The sequence below is a fragment of the Dendrobium catenatum genome, unplaced genomic scaffold, assembly GCF_001605985.2.
Source record: "Dendrobium catenatum unplaced genomic scaffold, ASM160598v2 fragScaff_scaffold_323, whole genome shotgun sequence".
Classification (NCBI taxonomy): Eukaryota; Viridiplantae; Streptophyta; class Magnoliopsida; order Asparagales; family Orchidaceae; genus Dendrobium; species Dendrobium catenatum.
The window spans coordinates 1436325-1453283 of record NW_021318785.1 but is presented as its reverse complement, the minus strand read 5'-3'; the positions used below and the strand labels follow the sequence as shown (position 1 = coordinate 1453283).

Genomic DNA, 16959 nt, shown 5'->3' with positions numbered 1-16959 from the left:
ATATTTTTAAATATAAAAAATATTCATAAGTATACCGAAATTTAAAAACAATTTGGCGCGCTATTTTGCGCCGTGCGCAATGCACCATGGCTCACATGTGGCGCAAATAGCGCGCGCTATTTTAAACACATGCGCCTCGCCATGAACATGGCGCCGTAGGTGCACCGCGCCGAGCCGTGCGCCATGGCGCGCGCTATTTTGCGCCATTGACAGCTATGCATATGAATCCCACAATTATCAATTTAATCATTAACAATCGAATAGATATTATAAAAAACCATTAATACATACCAATTTTGAAGCTTCAGATCAATATCAGTATTCATATGATGATTGTCTCATAAAATATAAAGATATCATCAACATATATCTCATGAACATAATGATGAGGACATTAAAAGAAGATTCCAGCGCATCTATCACAGGAGATATCGCAGATCGACGGTCACGATCAGGAGCATCTATTTATGAGTCATTTTATATTATTGTATTAGTATTATTTTCATTATTTATTCTAGTTGACCTTTGTACCCCTATGAGGGAGTTTAGTGAGTTGTTGCCCAGAGGGCATATCTGTCTTTTAGTTTTCTTCATTGTTGAGGCCTATATATAGCGGCCCTAGTCTTTGTATTGGTTTTTAAATGATTGCTTAATAAAATTTCAGTATTTCTTTCTCTCAAGCTTGTGAGTTCTTGAGTGGTGAAGTCCCAAGCATGGGCTAAACAATACCCACCAATCGCGGAGGTGCTCCGGGCTCGTGGTCCGACTTTTCCTTTACTTCAAGCCACCGTCCATCCCCTCCCCTTGGAGCCTAGCCGTCGGTTAGTCCCATCCCCACCGCCGGCTTAATCTCCCCTACTGTCCCCTCCATTCTCCCCTTAACTGACCCCCTCTACCACCCCAAACCGCCGGACATCCCACCCCACCGGTCCAGCCGCCAGCCCCCACCCAACAACCGTCGATTCCCCTCCCTAGTCCTCCCTTAGCCGCCGCCTACCTTACCCCAAAGTTTAAATTTCAAAATTTAAGCTACTTTAATTACCTTCCTAAAATATTCCATTAGTATTTAGGAAAATATCCTTATTTGAATTCAATTAAATATTTGAATTATAAATATTTTCCTATTGTTAAAACCCAATTAGGAAGCTTCCCAAATTAAATCAAATCTGAAATTAAAATTCAAATTTGATTCCAATCTATAATTAAATCCTTTTGGCCCACATGCATTGAACATAGATTTATATTTCCCTCCCCATATGGTCGGCACCCTTACCTTCCATTTTCCCTCCTCAATCAACTTTCTAATTCAAATTAGATGCTCCCTAAACCCTCCTAAAATGTCGGCCCCTCCTTGAACTATTTTGGGAATAGCTTAGGAATTAAATCACATCTTTCCTCTCCTAACCTCTTCCCCACATTCCTAGCCGCCCCTTCCCTTTTCCCCCTTTTACCCGAGAAACCCAACTGCCGGCTCCTCCCCTCCCTTCTCCCTTTACTAACCGTCGGCTCCTCCAAAGTTCACAATAAAGAAGACTCCCATGTTCATGGATGGTCGATCCTGAACTCGACCACGGATTTACGTACCATTCTCAAGGGCAAATCGATATCCTTTAATCGCCCTTCTTTGACCCCAACTAGGAGTTTGAAGACTACGTAAATCGCATACTCTTTCACCTTGCCGAGACTATCGACGAACAACGACCATCTGTACAGTGGCAACTCGTCGGACGTCTACATGTGCCTCCTTCTCCGGCTACTCTCCCGTGGATCAAGACCATCGGCGTCGTAACCCTCTTGGTGGCATCGTTTGGCTTGCTAAAGATCTCTCTCCGCTAAACCCCTCATAGAGTGTGTGTGAGAAAGGGAAACTCGAGGTGAATATTCTTGATATTAACATGTGGATTATTATTACAAATACATCCAGCTTTATTATAATTTTCTGATTTTGTTTTAAATTGATCTATTCTCCTAAAAGTGTAACTGCATGCCAAAGCAAGACTGCAACGGATAATTATTAAAAGTATTTCCCGTGATTCATTAATCTTATATTAGCGAGCTTACAATAATTTTATTATTTCCTTATAATTCTTGTTTGTTTCACGTCACATAAATTTTGTAATGGTTATGCATATAATCATCTCATTCATTCAAATCAAAAACCATCTTATCATGATGATAGATCATACCAAAAACTAATTTCTCTTGCACGAAAGGTTCAGAACTTTGTATCAATTTCATAAATTGAAGCAACTGTCACCTTCACCAATTCAAAAATTTGATCCTTATGCTGAGATGACATATAAGGACTATAATTATAAGGTTTCGGGTGATAAAATGAGCTTGATAATGATGAGAAATCATCAATGATCAAAATTCTTGCCAAGCATAACCCTGAGGTTGTGCCTAAGTCTATTCTCGAGCCTGAACGTTGGGAATGAGACATATTCTATTGCTACTTTATTGAGACAGAATTTAAATAGAATAATCAATAGATTTCAAGATTCAAGTATATAGGTTGTTTCTCAAGCTCCTAAAGTTGCATGTTTCCAACAATAATGCATATAAAATTCATGGTACCATTTCAACCACCATCATATAACTATGGGATCTTTACTGATATTATTTTGAGAAAGATATATAATGCATGTAGAAGTTCAAATCCTAAAACTCCAGATTCTACTTCATCTAATTAAACCACACATATGGATACAAGGATGTTTAATAATTAGTACCGCCAGCTCATCTACCAGGGAAACAGATTTCTAATTAATGAAGGGCTTCTTATAACACTTCGTAAGAGTTCTATCAGCACCAAGGGAATTTATACAGTATAAGAAAAATATTTCTAAATTATACTGGCAAGTGAAATCTTTCAAGATTTTATTTAAATTTTCTTTTATTAAAATGTTGGATTTATCCTTTCTTAAATTTAATGATAGAATTAAAGCAAAAATAGATTTATGTTTTGAGTTGAAGTTAGAATTACACCGTTACTATATTTCTATAAATAAACACTAAATGGACATTATTTAGAGTATTAATTAATTATTAAAGAAATATGAAATTGCTCCTCATATTCTCTTCAATCATTTGATCGACAATCTCTGTCCCCACTCCCCTCCGAATCATTTTTCTTTCTCTCTCTGCCCAATTTATTTTATCTCTTTCAACTGTGCATATCCCAAGATATTCATATGTCGGAATTCATCTGAGTTCTAAAAATTAAGAAAATGAAGTTTGATGACTTGTACAGGCAATGCTCCTTCCTCTCTTCACATGTATATCTTTCCTAATCGAAAAAGAAATCAAGCAAATCAAAGGGTTCCTCAAGGGCCTATCATTAAATTGCCATCAATAAACTCTTCACTTAAATCACAAAGTTTTCTTTTGACGGATTGTCTTAATTATGAGAAAAAAACTGTGAGAATCAGGTCACTATTCTAACCCAAAGCTTGCTGGACAAGAATTGAGAACTTCTGGAGGGACATATGCAGCTGTTCCCACAAAAGTGCATGCCTTATCATCTGCAAAACGAAAAATAATAATAATAATAATAATCACACAATTATTATTTTGGGTCAGTCAAAGAAAAAACTCAAAATATCGTGCAATATTACATGTCGTATTAGGAAGGACTGTAAGTTTGCTCGCCCTTGTCGGCTTTACACTGCCAAAATCAGCAACCTTAACATGTCCATCTGTGGTGAGTAGCAAGTTTTCTGGCTGGCATTAGAGAAATAGTTAGTTATTGAAGCAACCAGATCTGCAAATATATTAAATTTACCTTAATATCACGATGAATTAATCCAACACCATGTATATATTCCAAAACATCAACAACTTCAGCTGCATAAAAACGAGCCTCGTCCTCAGAAAGACGAACTTTCTGCAGAAATGCAACCATGTTATAAAGCTAATAAAGATATTAATAAATTTAGCATCTATGAATAATTATATCTTGAAATCTCAAAATTTTACCCTGATTATTTGATCAAACAACTCACCACCCTCACAAGATTCAAGGGCCATGTCTGCAAGAGCAATATCCCGAACAGAAGTCAATATAGAAAGAAACTAACTAAGATACTTGTGAAAGCATGGCATCAGACCTCAGATGTCATTGTCACATTTTCATGGAAATTTGAACATTCGATGACCATGGATAATTAAATGATTAAAAGATAACACTACTTACAAAGAGAGTAACTGTCTTGGAAAGTAAAATATAGCCTGATGACACCGGGATGGTCCAACTGATCAAGAACAATCCTCTCTAGCTTTACATAAGATATTTTATTTTCTTTAGCAATGAATTTCTTGTCCATTATTTTCAAAGCATAAACATTTCCTGTATCGTTCTTCTTTGCCCTCACAACCTGATTTTAAGAAGAATCAAAATTGAATCTTTTCCTGCAGAGCTTAGTGAAAATAAATAAATTAATTAAGGAATTGGCTAGGTCGGTGTGTGACAGGGTCTAAATATGTTGTCTAAAATTAACCAATACGTTATTCAGTTACCAAAAGCAAGAGAACTTTCATTAAATACTGACTCAAAATAATACATCAAATAGTACCTATTCCACACAATATGACATCCATACTAATTAAAAATGTGTTAATGATTTGATATCTTTTCCTAGCGAAAACTGTTGTTACTTTCTAGCTGAAGTTAAGTGGTTCAAAATGAGTCGTCACGTGAAACTGCAAAGTGATGCTCGATTGATCAATATAAAGCTCGACTGATTGTCAATATCATTCCAAACACATCATATCCTGAGCCCTCTCTCAAAATACGAAATTTTAACTTTACTAAAAACTCTCTATCTAATTCTCTTTCATACACATTACTTGATAAAATCCACCAATTGATTTTTCCCATAATGGTCCTCTCATTTTACGTTCTATGAGTTATCAACATATTGTCTCCCTAGTGAATCCATAGCTTAATCATCTTATACATTATCATAATCATCTAAAGTATGACAACCTATGATGCACGGACACGGACACGGCGACACAGACACGACACGACATGTACACGGGACACGGCTTTTTTTGAAAATATAGAACACAAGTACGGCGCGGACACGGAGATACATTTTTTTATATAGTGTATATATATTAATGTAATGTCATATTAAAAATGACAAACAATAATAAATTAATGACATGATAACTTTTCTAGCTTATAATATAAAATATTTAGTACAAAATGTCTAGTACAATCATAAAAATATAAATAAATAATCACTTACTACAACATCAAGCATTCAAGCTTCAACAACTAGGATTAGCTTTAGAGGTTTGTTTTTGGCATTTAATATCATCATCATTGAATATCACTGCTTTCAACTCTGGTTTAACAAGAGAAAGATTTGTAATTGTGCAAAAAAAAGAGGAGATGAAAATACCTTCATTGCCAAAGAAAAATAAATATGAGAAAATTCGATGAAGGGTATTAAATGCAGATGCTGATTTGGTGTTGTGGATAGAAAATAATAAATTTAGTTTAAATCTCGTCAAAATAAGAAATTATATTTTAAGTAATTAATTATATAATATTTTAATTAATTTTTTAACTTTTCTTTACCCATTCTCCACTATTCGTTGTGCTTCAAATTCGCCTCCTTCGCGTGACGGGTGAAGTTTCGAACGACTAGCTAAATCACTTCTTCGCCTCCTTTGACAATGTTCCTTCTTGTCGGATCCGAAAAAACACTTCGTCGTTTGTCTGTGCTATTGGGAGTATAAGTACGACGATGGGAACTTGCTCGTTGTGAAGGTAGCCATCTTTCTTCCGTTCGTGTGCTTCTTCGACCAAATGGACTGCGTTCGGAAGTAACGACCACGACGAGAGCTTGCTCGTTGCGAAGGTAGCCATCTTTCTTCTATTTGTGCGCTTCTTCGACCAAATCGACTGCGATCGAAAGTAATAACAACGACAGGAGCTTGCTCGTTGAGAAGGTAGCATCTTTCTTCCATTCGCGCGCTTCTTCGACCAAATTGACTGTGATCGGAAGTAATGACGACGGGAGCTTGCTAGTTGCAAAGATAGCCATCTTTCTTCCATTCACGTGCTTCTTCGTCCAAATCTCTTATGATCAGAAGTAATGACGAGGAAGGGAGCTTAATTGTTGCGAAGGTAGCCATTCTTCTTCCGTTCGCGCGCTTCTTCATTACTTGATCCGATAATACCCTCTTATCCATCTCACTTTTCCATTTAAAATTGACTGTATGACCAAAATAGTTGATGACTATTTTGATCTCTCACAAATAGTTGAAGGACCATTTTAGACCATTTCTCCATTATAAACCATATCATAATGATCATACATATTATCAGCAGATATATCATGACATCATGATAGATTATATCATAACAATGATGGTACTTTTTACTCGCATGTGTCTTCCAGGTACTTACTACGTGGCTAGCGGGTCATGAAAGAGGAACTCGTCCTCCAAGGGGTCGACAAGAGGAACTTGCCTGAGCAATCTAAGGGGAGCGGTGCTCAATCGGAAGTCAAAGGCATTACTTGCTCAAGCCTACCGTAGAACATGTCCCATAAGAGGAGATTCATCATCAAAACATCTCAACACCCACCACATTTTTGGACTCCACTATCAGACACTTACTCTCTCCTATAGCGACCATCCCTCCATCTAAACTTGGCTACTAGAAAGAGCCTACTCATGGCCCTCAGTTTTCCCTATCTAGTCAACCACAACCAGCTCTCCTAGTTATCAAAGCTCACTCATCAATTCCCTTATGGCTACCCCAGGCTTAGATCAAATTACCCACAACTTTCAACCAAAGTCAAATCACCGAGTTACACATGCTCGGCACTAGCTCGCAAACTCACCTGGTACAACAAACTTACCCCCTACTGAAATCTCCTAGTTTGAACTCAGCACCAGCAAACTCGCCTAAAGATAGATTGTCATCCTAACCTCTTCTTCAGCCATTCAAGAGATAATGCATGTTTAGGATGATGTATAATGTTACATATGTGATATGTGTAGACTTGTATTTTTTTCTCTATATAAACTTTTTTGTAGCACTCAAAATCTTATAAATAAGGATGATAAATAATCGTTTGGAGGATCTTTGAATGATGTATTTTTTTATTGATAGAGTGAAAATTTTGCATGTTTGAGACCTCAAGTTCTTTCTGAGCATTCTCCTATATTCTCGCTCTCCCTCTTGAACTCTACTTTCTACGCTCTATTCTCACATAAGCTATACTCGCATGTTCACCCAGTTAGCCTGCGAGTAAAGTTGAGTGTCATCCACGAATAAATCCAAATTCAATATCTTCCAATATGCGATGAGCATGGATTAACATCAATGAAAGGAAACAGGCCCAGCTCAAAAAATAGAACCAGCAAGATCCATCAGTGAATATGGAGAACGCCAACTACTCAAATCACCAAAACCTCGCTGAAATTGAGAAATGGATAATGAAGACAATTTGAGATGCCTTCTGATGGGGTTAAAATTATCAATGGAGCATGGTTGGGTGCTAATGATTCTGAAGCATCTTTTCGTCGAGTGTGAAAATTTTTGTTAATAGATTTGGGAAGTTAAATACTGCATATGGTAAACTGTAATCTATGTTGCACGAATACTCCTATTTACAAGGAGTGTTGTATCGGACACGTGTCGGATACAGATACGCCTCCGATACGGCACGGATACGTGTCGGATAAGGCTTTGCCGTGTCCAATTAAAATATTATTTAAATTTGATTGGACATGCGTATCAGATACGCGTGTCCTATTAAAAAAAACACAGTGTCGCAATTTACCTTATTCTTTTCGGCTTTCCACCGTTTCCGCTCAATATCCATATTCATTTATGCGGCTGAAACATTTCAAAGAGCTAGGTTTTTCGTTTCCACACAAGTGTTCATCTTCTTCGTTATAGTTGAAGGAGCGGCTCGATGACGCGAGCATAGAAGCAAACAGGATCATCCTTTGTCGACAAAGAGGCTTGACGACGCGAGCATTAAAGTTGATAGGATCATCCTTCGTCGACGGAGCGGCTCGACAACGCGAACAGTGAAGGCAACGTGAGCAGTGAAGGTTCGTTTTTTTCGTCGTTCTTCGTTTTCTTAATCATAGGCTCGGTATCGAAACTCGGTACCGCTTGATACCGAACGCTACTGGAACTCAGTATTGCTCGGTACTGCTCGATACCGAGCGGTACTTGAACTCGGTACCGCTCGGTACTGTAACTCGGTATTGCTCGGTACTACTTGACGGTTTGGGTACAGAGGAAAGTGATTCTGTTAGACTTCATGTTGAAAATGAATTGGCCAATACTCAGAGGCTTTAGAAAGATTTTGTTGTCAAATTTTTTGAGAAAAATATTCCTTTTAATATGATTTGTTCTGAATTAAGGTCAGAGGTCCCAATTTGATCAATTTCATATTACAATACTTGGACTGGAATGGATTCTCTACTCCTTTCAATCGTCAGAAGCTTTGGAAGCAGTTATGTATGGTGGACCTTGGTACGTGAGTGGTCATATTATAGGATTGGATAAGTGGTCTCCTAATTTTTCACCTGAATTTTTGAAAGGTCGGTCTACTCCTGTTTGGATAAGGATGCCTCACCTCCCGTTGCATTGTCAAGATGAAAAAAATGAAACCATGATAGCTTTTAAGGTGGGGGTGCCTTTAATGATTGATGGTAACATGTTTCAATGGGGAAGAAGAGAATTTGCCAAAGTATATGTTCGAATTCAGTTAGATAAAAAACTCCCGTTAAGATTATGGGTTGAAGGCATTTCAAGCCGATTTTTTCAAAAATTTGAATATGAAAGAATAACTACTTTTTTGCTTCAATTGTGGTAGGATTAGACATAAGAATAATGAATGTTTGGAGGCCTGTTCAGGTGGTAAAAAAATTCCTTCTGAAGCTGTTGATCCAAGTCCTTCTGAAGCTAATAAGACAAGTTCTGTTAAACCAAGTTCTGAAGTTGTTGAGCCAAATTCTGTTAAACCAAGTTCTGAAGCTGTTAACCCAAATTTTGAAGAATCTGTTCCAGCTGTTATTGATAGAAAAACTAAGTATGATCCTTGGATTCATGTTAACTATGGAAAGAATATATTTAAATCTTCTTCTATTAAATCATACGGAGGTGTTCAGAAAAAATATTCCGTTTATAACAGTTTTAAAAAATATGATGGAGATAGAGACATCCAGCAAATTGAAAATTTCTAATCCAAGTATTTCCAATTTGATCCGCGAATGTTCTATATGAAGGATATGGCTGTTAATTCGTCTTATCTGGTGGAATTCTTATTTTATGGAAATCTGATATTGCTTCATTTACAATAATTGAATCTTCTTCACAATTTGTTCTTGGTGAGCTTAATGTTATTAATAAAGGGATATGGCAGATTTCTACTGTGTACGGGAGTAAAGATATCTATAAAAGAAGATATTTATGGAATAAATTAGAATTTTATTCATCCAAAAAAAAAATCCTGCTATGGTTGGAGGGGATTTTGATTGTATTTTATCTCAAAAAGATAAAAAGGGAGGGAAGAAATTTATTTTTTCGCAAGGACCTCAGGAAATGAAATTGTCTATGACTAATAATGATTTCCATGATGTTAGGGTTATGGGTCCTAAATTCATATGGTATAATAATAAGGAAGGAGGGGCTCGTATTTTGGAAATAATTAATAGGTGTTTATTAAATTCGGTTGCTATTAATATTGGTCATAGTATGACAGTCAGGCATCTAGCCAGGTGGCGTCAAATCATTGTCCTATTATTATGAATATTATGAAAAAATTTTGTCATCGGAGAAATCCTATCAGGTTTGAGGATTTATGGACCTCTTATCAAGCTTCTTCAGCAATTGTGTTTAAATCCTGGTCCAAAGACATGGTTGGTAATGAAGCTCAAATCTTCAACAAAAAATTTAAAAGATCTTTGAAAGCTTTATACTTTTTGAGTAAATCCAAGCTCAAAATTTTTTTAGCATTGAAGGAAATTCTTTAAAAATAAATTTTTGAGTTACAATTGGAGGAGACTTCGTCATGTGGTTTATCTACTGATAAATTGTTTTTGTTGAGATTAAGTACATGAATTAATTATTACTCTTTCTCGATTGAGTACTTAGTGGAGAAAAAGGGAAAAAGTAAAATGGATGGAAGTTGGAGACTCTAATTCTATGTTTTTTCATGCTTATGCAAGTTCTAGGAGGAATGGAAATTGGGTTCATCAAATTAAAGACTGCAATGGGATTATTGTTGAAGAAGCAATTGGTATTGAAGAATTTTTTTTAATTTCTTTAAAAATAAATGGAGGTATAGAAATTGTTCTCTTCATGATTGGTCTCCTCCATTGAAAGTTTATAATGAAGGGGATAGATTGCGTTTGGAAACCGATTTCTCAAAGGAGGAAGTTTATGAAGTCATAAATCATTTGGGTAACAATAAGTCTCCTGGTATTAATGGGATAAAATACTCCTTTATTAAAAGTTATTGGAACATTATAAAGGATGATGTTTGGAAGACAATAAATAAATTTTGTCTGGAGAATTGTGTGCATATTGGAAGGATAAATTAATTGTTCTTATTCCTAAAATTCAAAAATATGTTGGTTTCTTCTAATTATCGGCCAATTAGTCTTTGTATGTCTATTTACAAGATTGTGGTTAGAAATTTACTGAATAGACTGAAAATTGTGATTTCTAAGCTTATTTCTGAAGAACAAGCTGCATTTGTGGAGGGATGTTCTTTAATAGATCATATTTTACTAGCTCAAGAAGTTGTTAACAAATTCATATTTTCAAATTCCAAGAAAGGGCTATTGGTGGTCAAGATAGATATGGAGCAAGCTTGCGATAGTATGAGTTGGCCTACAATAAGACAAGTTTTTGAATACTTTTATTTTCCAAAGAAGTTTTCAAAAAACTGATAATGGAAGGAATTCGTAATGGATCCCAGATACTCAATAATGGTTAATGGTAATAATTCAAATTGGATTGAAGCTTAGAGCGGATTTTACAAGGGTATCCCTTGTATCCTTGTTTACATTGTGCACACGATTATTATCAAATGTTTTTATGCAAAGAGGTGGTAATATTGGAATTAAAATTGATCCAAATTCTCAGAGAATTTCTCATTTGATATATGCTCGGAGAATTTCTCATTTGATATATGCAGATGACATTCTTATTTTATTTAAGTCAAGACGAGAAGTGTAGGAAAGTTGAAGAGAATTGTGAATGATTAAGGCAATTGGTCAGGTCAAAAAGTTAATAAAGACAAATCATTTATTCTTTCTGGAAAATCTATTAAGAGAAGGAAAAAAAACATATTTCAAGGACTATTGGATTAAATTCTATTTATGAAATGAATTATCTTGGCATGAAAATTGCATTAAGGAGACTTATGAGTTCAGATTTGGATAAGTTGATTGAAAAGGCTTTGAATAAATTGAATGCTTGGGGTAACAAGTTTATCTATTTAGCAGGCAGATTCGTTCTCGCCAAAGCAACTCTTCTTTCTCGTTCTCGCCAAAGCAACTCTTCTTTCTCTTCCAAATTTTTATTTTACACATTATTTAATTCCTATGGGTTTATTGAATGATATTGATAAGATGTGCATAAATTTTATATGGCATAAACCAAAAGGTAATCATGGGCTTCATTTTGTAGCTTGGAATGTATTTTGTAATGCAAAAAATAGGGGCAGTTGTGGTCTTCATTCAGCAGTTGCTAAACTGGGTCCATTGCGTGCTAAATTGGCATGGAATTTTATTATAAATCCTAGTTCTCTTCTCAACAGAAATATGGTTGCGAAATATGGTAGAGATGATTGGGATCCAGTTATGAAGAGAGGGTGTTCTTCTACTTGAAAAATCAATTTGAATGGAGCTAAATTTCTTTAGCCAATTATGAGATGGAAAATTTCTACTGGTTTATCTATAAATACTTTTAAAGATGTATGGACTCTTGATAGGAGTATTGATAGATGGCCTATATTTGTGGATAATTATGTTAATATGGATATATTAGTTGATAAATTTATAGCAGATGGCGAATGGAAGGTGGAGAACTAAAAAATTGTTTGGTAAACAGTTGGTGAATGTAATTCAGCAAATTCAGATATTTCCTGAATTAGTGACAGATCAATTGGAACTTAAAATGAAGATATAGGGTAGATCGATTACTGCTTTGGCTCATGATGCTTCGTTTGAAGTAGAAATAGAAGAAAACTACTAGGAGTGGTTCAAGAAAATCATGTTAAAACCTCAAGTAGAGGTTTTCTGGTGGCGTATTTTTCTAAAGGCAATTCCTACTAATGAGTTTCTTATATACAGGATATTATTTGATAACAATGCTTGTCCTAGAGGGTGCCAATCTATTGATTGAGAGTAGATTATAAGAGAGAGATGGAACATGTCGAATAGATGGTAGGATGAGATTACGTGTTCGAGTTGGTAGAATACCTCAACCAGAAAGAGAAATCGAAAGGGAGCTTCCGTTGCCGACTGTAATGCGATCAATACCATTGTATGGTTTGGGGCCGAGGAGGTTGTCAAGGTGAGGAGTAAGATGTGATGATGCTATGGAGTCAAGATATCAGTCAATAAAATGTATAGGAGAAGCTACGAGCGTAGTGGGATTTTGAGGTATGTAGTTTGGATTCATTCGGTGCAAACAGGTAGGAGAGTAGTGACCATGTTTGCCACATATTTGGCATGTGATCAGAGAGGAGTTTGGACATTTTGTTGTCGGAGAGGTGGTGGAGCGTTGTATAGGAGGTTGGTTGCAACCTCTGCCTCAATACCTCTTTCCCTAGAAATGTAAAGAGCGAATTGCAGTTCTGGTGGTGGATGATATTTGGTGGATTCTTCCGCAATGTTGATTTCCCATTGATTAGTACAGAATAGAGGTCTTCCAGGCTTATGGGAGTGAGCTTGGTTCGGATAGATGTCTTGAAAGCCTGATATTGAGGTGGTAAACCGTTCAAATGTAGAGGATAATATCTTTTGGATCAATGGAGGATCCGGCGACCGCAATGTATTCTACAAGTGTTTTGATGTCCGTGAGATACTGAGACATCGATAGAGTTTTCATCGAGATGTTATGAAGTTGATTCTTGAATTGTATGAATTTAGATTTGTTGGATGCTTGCAATCGACGTTTCACAGTGAGCCAGATTTCTCGACTTGACTCAAGGTGAAGAACATATAGGAGGATAGTTGCTGTGATCATAGTTTAAAATTGCGCAATCAGAAGCGCAATTCTGGGCAAAATCGCATCATTGCTTAAGCATTTTTTGCTCTTCGTGAGGCATACACCTCTTTCATTGTGAGGCACGCCTCTGAGGCTGAATTGTGCAATTCAGTGTGAGGTGCACGCCTCTAGTTACCAGGACCCACACACTTAAGTCTAAATGAATTAAGCTTTCTTCCTCCCCTCTCAAATCAGCCTACCTGAAACTGAGCAGACAAAAAAAAACCGCAGGCCAGCAACCCTCTTCCGCACAACGTCCGCTCGGCCTCCCTTCCTGCCGCCTCTCCCGCCAGCGCCGCCTCACTCCGGCGATCTTGAAGTGTCTAGCCGCCCTCTAGGAGAAGTCCACAATCGATTTTAGATATTTTTTTTAGTTCAACGAAAGATTTTTCAAGTGAAAGAAAATCTAGGGTTTTTTATTTTTTGAGATTTTTTGTTTATTTTTTGCATTTTCGCATTAGGAAACATGATTAAAGGCAAATACGTCATTGCGGCGTGACCCTTCTTGGAAATACAGTGTGCAAGTTGATGTAGGAGGCGGCGAGAAGACATGTGTATTTAAAATGCAATTTTTACAATAAGGTAGCAAAGGGAGGAGTAACTCGCATGAAGGAATACTTATCCGGCTCAGAACATAATGTAGCACCTTGTGCGAATGTTCCGGATAAGGTGAAGGAGGAAATTACATATTATATGAAAAAGAATACGACGGCCAAACATTTACAACATGAGTAATTTGATGAAATGGTCGAACATGGTGTTTACTTTGGTAACAAGAGTGGAAAGGGCTCTTCCTCCACTATACATAATAGTTCCAAGAAGGGTCATTGCATGGAACGACTAATACCGGACCAGACAGTCAGAGAGCTTGCAGATTTATAACTTGTTCTATTTCAGAATAGGGAGAGATTTTTTGGTCTGCAAGCAGCAAAATCAACTATTGCCAAATGGTCTCCAGGTATATTTATTTTTGTAAATGCATAACACTTTAATATGTTCTGATTATCATTTTTCTTGAAAATAGTTGAATGGTGGATCCAATTTGGTGATTCCACTCTTGAGTTATAGAGTTTTGCTGTTAGAGTTTTGGGTTTCACTTGTTCTTCTTATGGGTGTGAGCGAAACTGGAGTGTGTATAATCAAGTGCAAACAAAGAGAAGAAATCGACTTTCAACACTCAGAATGAACTCCCTTGTGTATATTATGCACAACAAGAGGTTGAGATATAGGAGGTTGAAGAACAAGGGGTTGAAGGATGATAAGGAACCATTGTTGTGTGATGATGTGGCATCTGATAATGAGTGGTTCATAGATGATGAGACAGATTTATCATTATCAGACCTGCAGCTAGAGGATCTAAGTGTGAATATCTTGAGGGGCAAAACAAACCAAGTGGGTACATCCACTAGTACCACACCACACACATCCACTAGTTCTACAGCACAACAACCAAATAAAGGTATTCCACAACTTCTTATATGCTATTAAATTATATTTATATCAAGTGGACAATTAACATGATAATGATCATTCTTATTGAACATGGACGATAAAAGTGAGTCACATTGAAGATGATGAAGATATGATATTCATAGATATAATTGGAGAAGAAGATTCCCTTGAAGACCTATTTAGTGATGGGACATGATTGGATTTTATATGTTCTTTCTTATTTGTACTTTGGGAGTTTTGATAGATTAATATTTTGTGGTTTTGTACTTTGGGAAATGATTTTATTGCATCTATTTTCTTACTTTCCACTAATTTCACTCGTCATTTAGATGTTTTTATTGTAACATAGAATCTTACTATTATTTACCTGTTAAAATTCTTAAATTCTCATTTACGTAATTCTTCGTCCGTGAGGCTTACGCCTCACACCGCCTCGAGGCTTACGCCTCGCCTCATAGACGAAAAATGCCTTGAGGCTTATTTACGCAATTTTAAATGTTGGTTGTGATGGTAGAGTCGAGAGAAACGAATTTTGGTTGAACAGTAGCTAGTGGTTGTATCCTGGGCTACTTTTGGAATAACCAGCAATTTCGATGTGCATGCGAGTAGGAATTGTGAGATTTTAGTCCATGTATTGAACGAAACCATTTGCACGAAAGAGCTTGAAGATTTTAGAACGACGAATAGGGTAGTTGTCGTTGGAGACTTGAGTTTGGACAATGTGTTTGATGTTAGAGATTACGAATTTGAGTGAGAAGGGTATTTGCGGTTCAGAGTTTGGGATTTCTACAGCTTGGTTGCCTGTTTGGGAGGTAGCAGATTGATCAATGTGTAAAGGGTTGACGTTAGGCTTGGTTGCCTGTTTGGGTGGTAGCAGATTGATCCATGTGTAAAGGGTTGACGTTAGGCTAGAAGAGGCTCTGATAACAATAAGATGAAGGACAGCATGCATAAGTGTGAGAGCTGAGAGTGGAAAGTTTCTGGGAAGAAGATAAAGCTGAACAAAGACTTTTATTTACATGAAGTTATTTCATTGTATTTCTTACCTTATTACACTTGCTGTAGCTTGTATATATAAGTGAAAAAGCTGCCTACATGTATGTGTTAACAGAGAAGATGGGTGTGGTTTATACGTGTAAGATAGAGATAAAATATTATGTTTGGAAACTAATGGTGCTGCTCCACTTCTTCTGAGAATGCAGGTGCCGTTAATAGATTGAAAAAATTGAAGCCATTATGCCAACAAGCCCTCTCCCTTCCCTTACCAAGACGAATAGCCAATAAAAAACACATCCGACCTCCAACAACTCCACAAGTGCGAAAGTAACAAAACCACGAAGATAACTGCCGGGTGAAGCAAAATTAGAGAAAAAAAAAGGACGCACCTTTGAGTAGGAGCCTGCGCCATACATCTTCCCGAGTTCAAAATCGTCAATCGTGAAATGCTCCTGCGGTGCACGGAACGTTATACTGTTGCTCCTTTGAACTGACCCCTGCTGCCCATGATTGTGCTGAAGCCGGAGCATAGTCTCAAAATCCTTCTCCATCTCCTCTCGTACTCCTTCACCAATTGCCATCATATTCTTCTTTATCCTTCACTATCTAAAATCATGTCCAATAAGTGCCCAGCCTCGGGGCAAACAAACGAGAGAAAAACTTCCTTCACAGAGAGCAGCATGAGCGGAGAAGAAATAATCCCTTCACGGCCCCCAACGAGTAGGGCGGTCAACGGGGAAACCACAAATCATCGGATTCCTCTTCTTCTTCCGATGAAAGCGAAGGAGAGAGAAGGGAGTGAAAAGCGAAGGGTCCTCCAACCCCTACCCCTCTCTTTCTCTCTCCCTCCCCTACTGCCAAAGGCTCAGACTTCGCCTTTAGCTCAGAATCTTTTACTGCGCCCCCAACAAAAGCGGAGCAAGAGAAGACTAAGCGAATCGCATCAAAATGGCTCCGTAATTCTGCTCGGTGCAAAGAGATGAAAGACTCTAGTCGATGGGGGGCATGAGCGATGGAGATCGAGACGCAGTGGCACATGCCATGCAATGATGCGGGCCTTCTTTTTATTTCTTTTCTCTCTAGAAATTATTTGGTCCATGCAGCTGTTCATTTGGATTTCAATTAAATTTAAACACAGAGATTGGAAACTTGAATATTCAATTAAATTTTACTTTTTATTTATTATCTTGTCCAACAGACCAACCCGACTTGGTCCAAAGTGTTTTTCCAGTTTAAAATTAAGTTTA

The 16959-nt window shown here is 37.1% G+C and overlaps 1 protein-coding gene across 1 annotated transcript in view; it reads right to left on the bottom strand.

Moving 5' to 3' along the window:
* Nucleotides 1-16748, bottom strand: part of LOC110098330 (3-phosphoinositide-dependent protein kinase 1) — a 27455-nt gene extending 10707 nt beyond the window's left edge. Inside the window, exons 1-6 of the mRNA XM_020825149.2 lie at nt 16102-16748; nt 4196-4376; nt 3979-4031; nt 3785-3886; nt 3618-3723; nt 3446-3524 (exon numbers count right to left, since the gene is read on the bottom strand). Coding sequence (XP_020680808.2) covers nt 3446-3524; nt 3618-3723; nt 3785-3886; nt 3979-4031; nt 4196-4376; nt 16102-16296 — 716 coding nt within the window. The 5' untranslated portion in view covers nt 16297-16748. The remainder of the gene's footprint in view (nt 1-3445; nt 3525-3617; nt 3724-3784; nt 3887-3978; nt 4032-4195; nt 4377-16101) is intronic.
* Nucleotides 16749-16959: the final 211 nt, after the last annotated feature.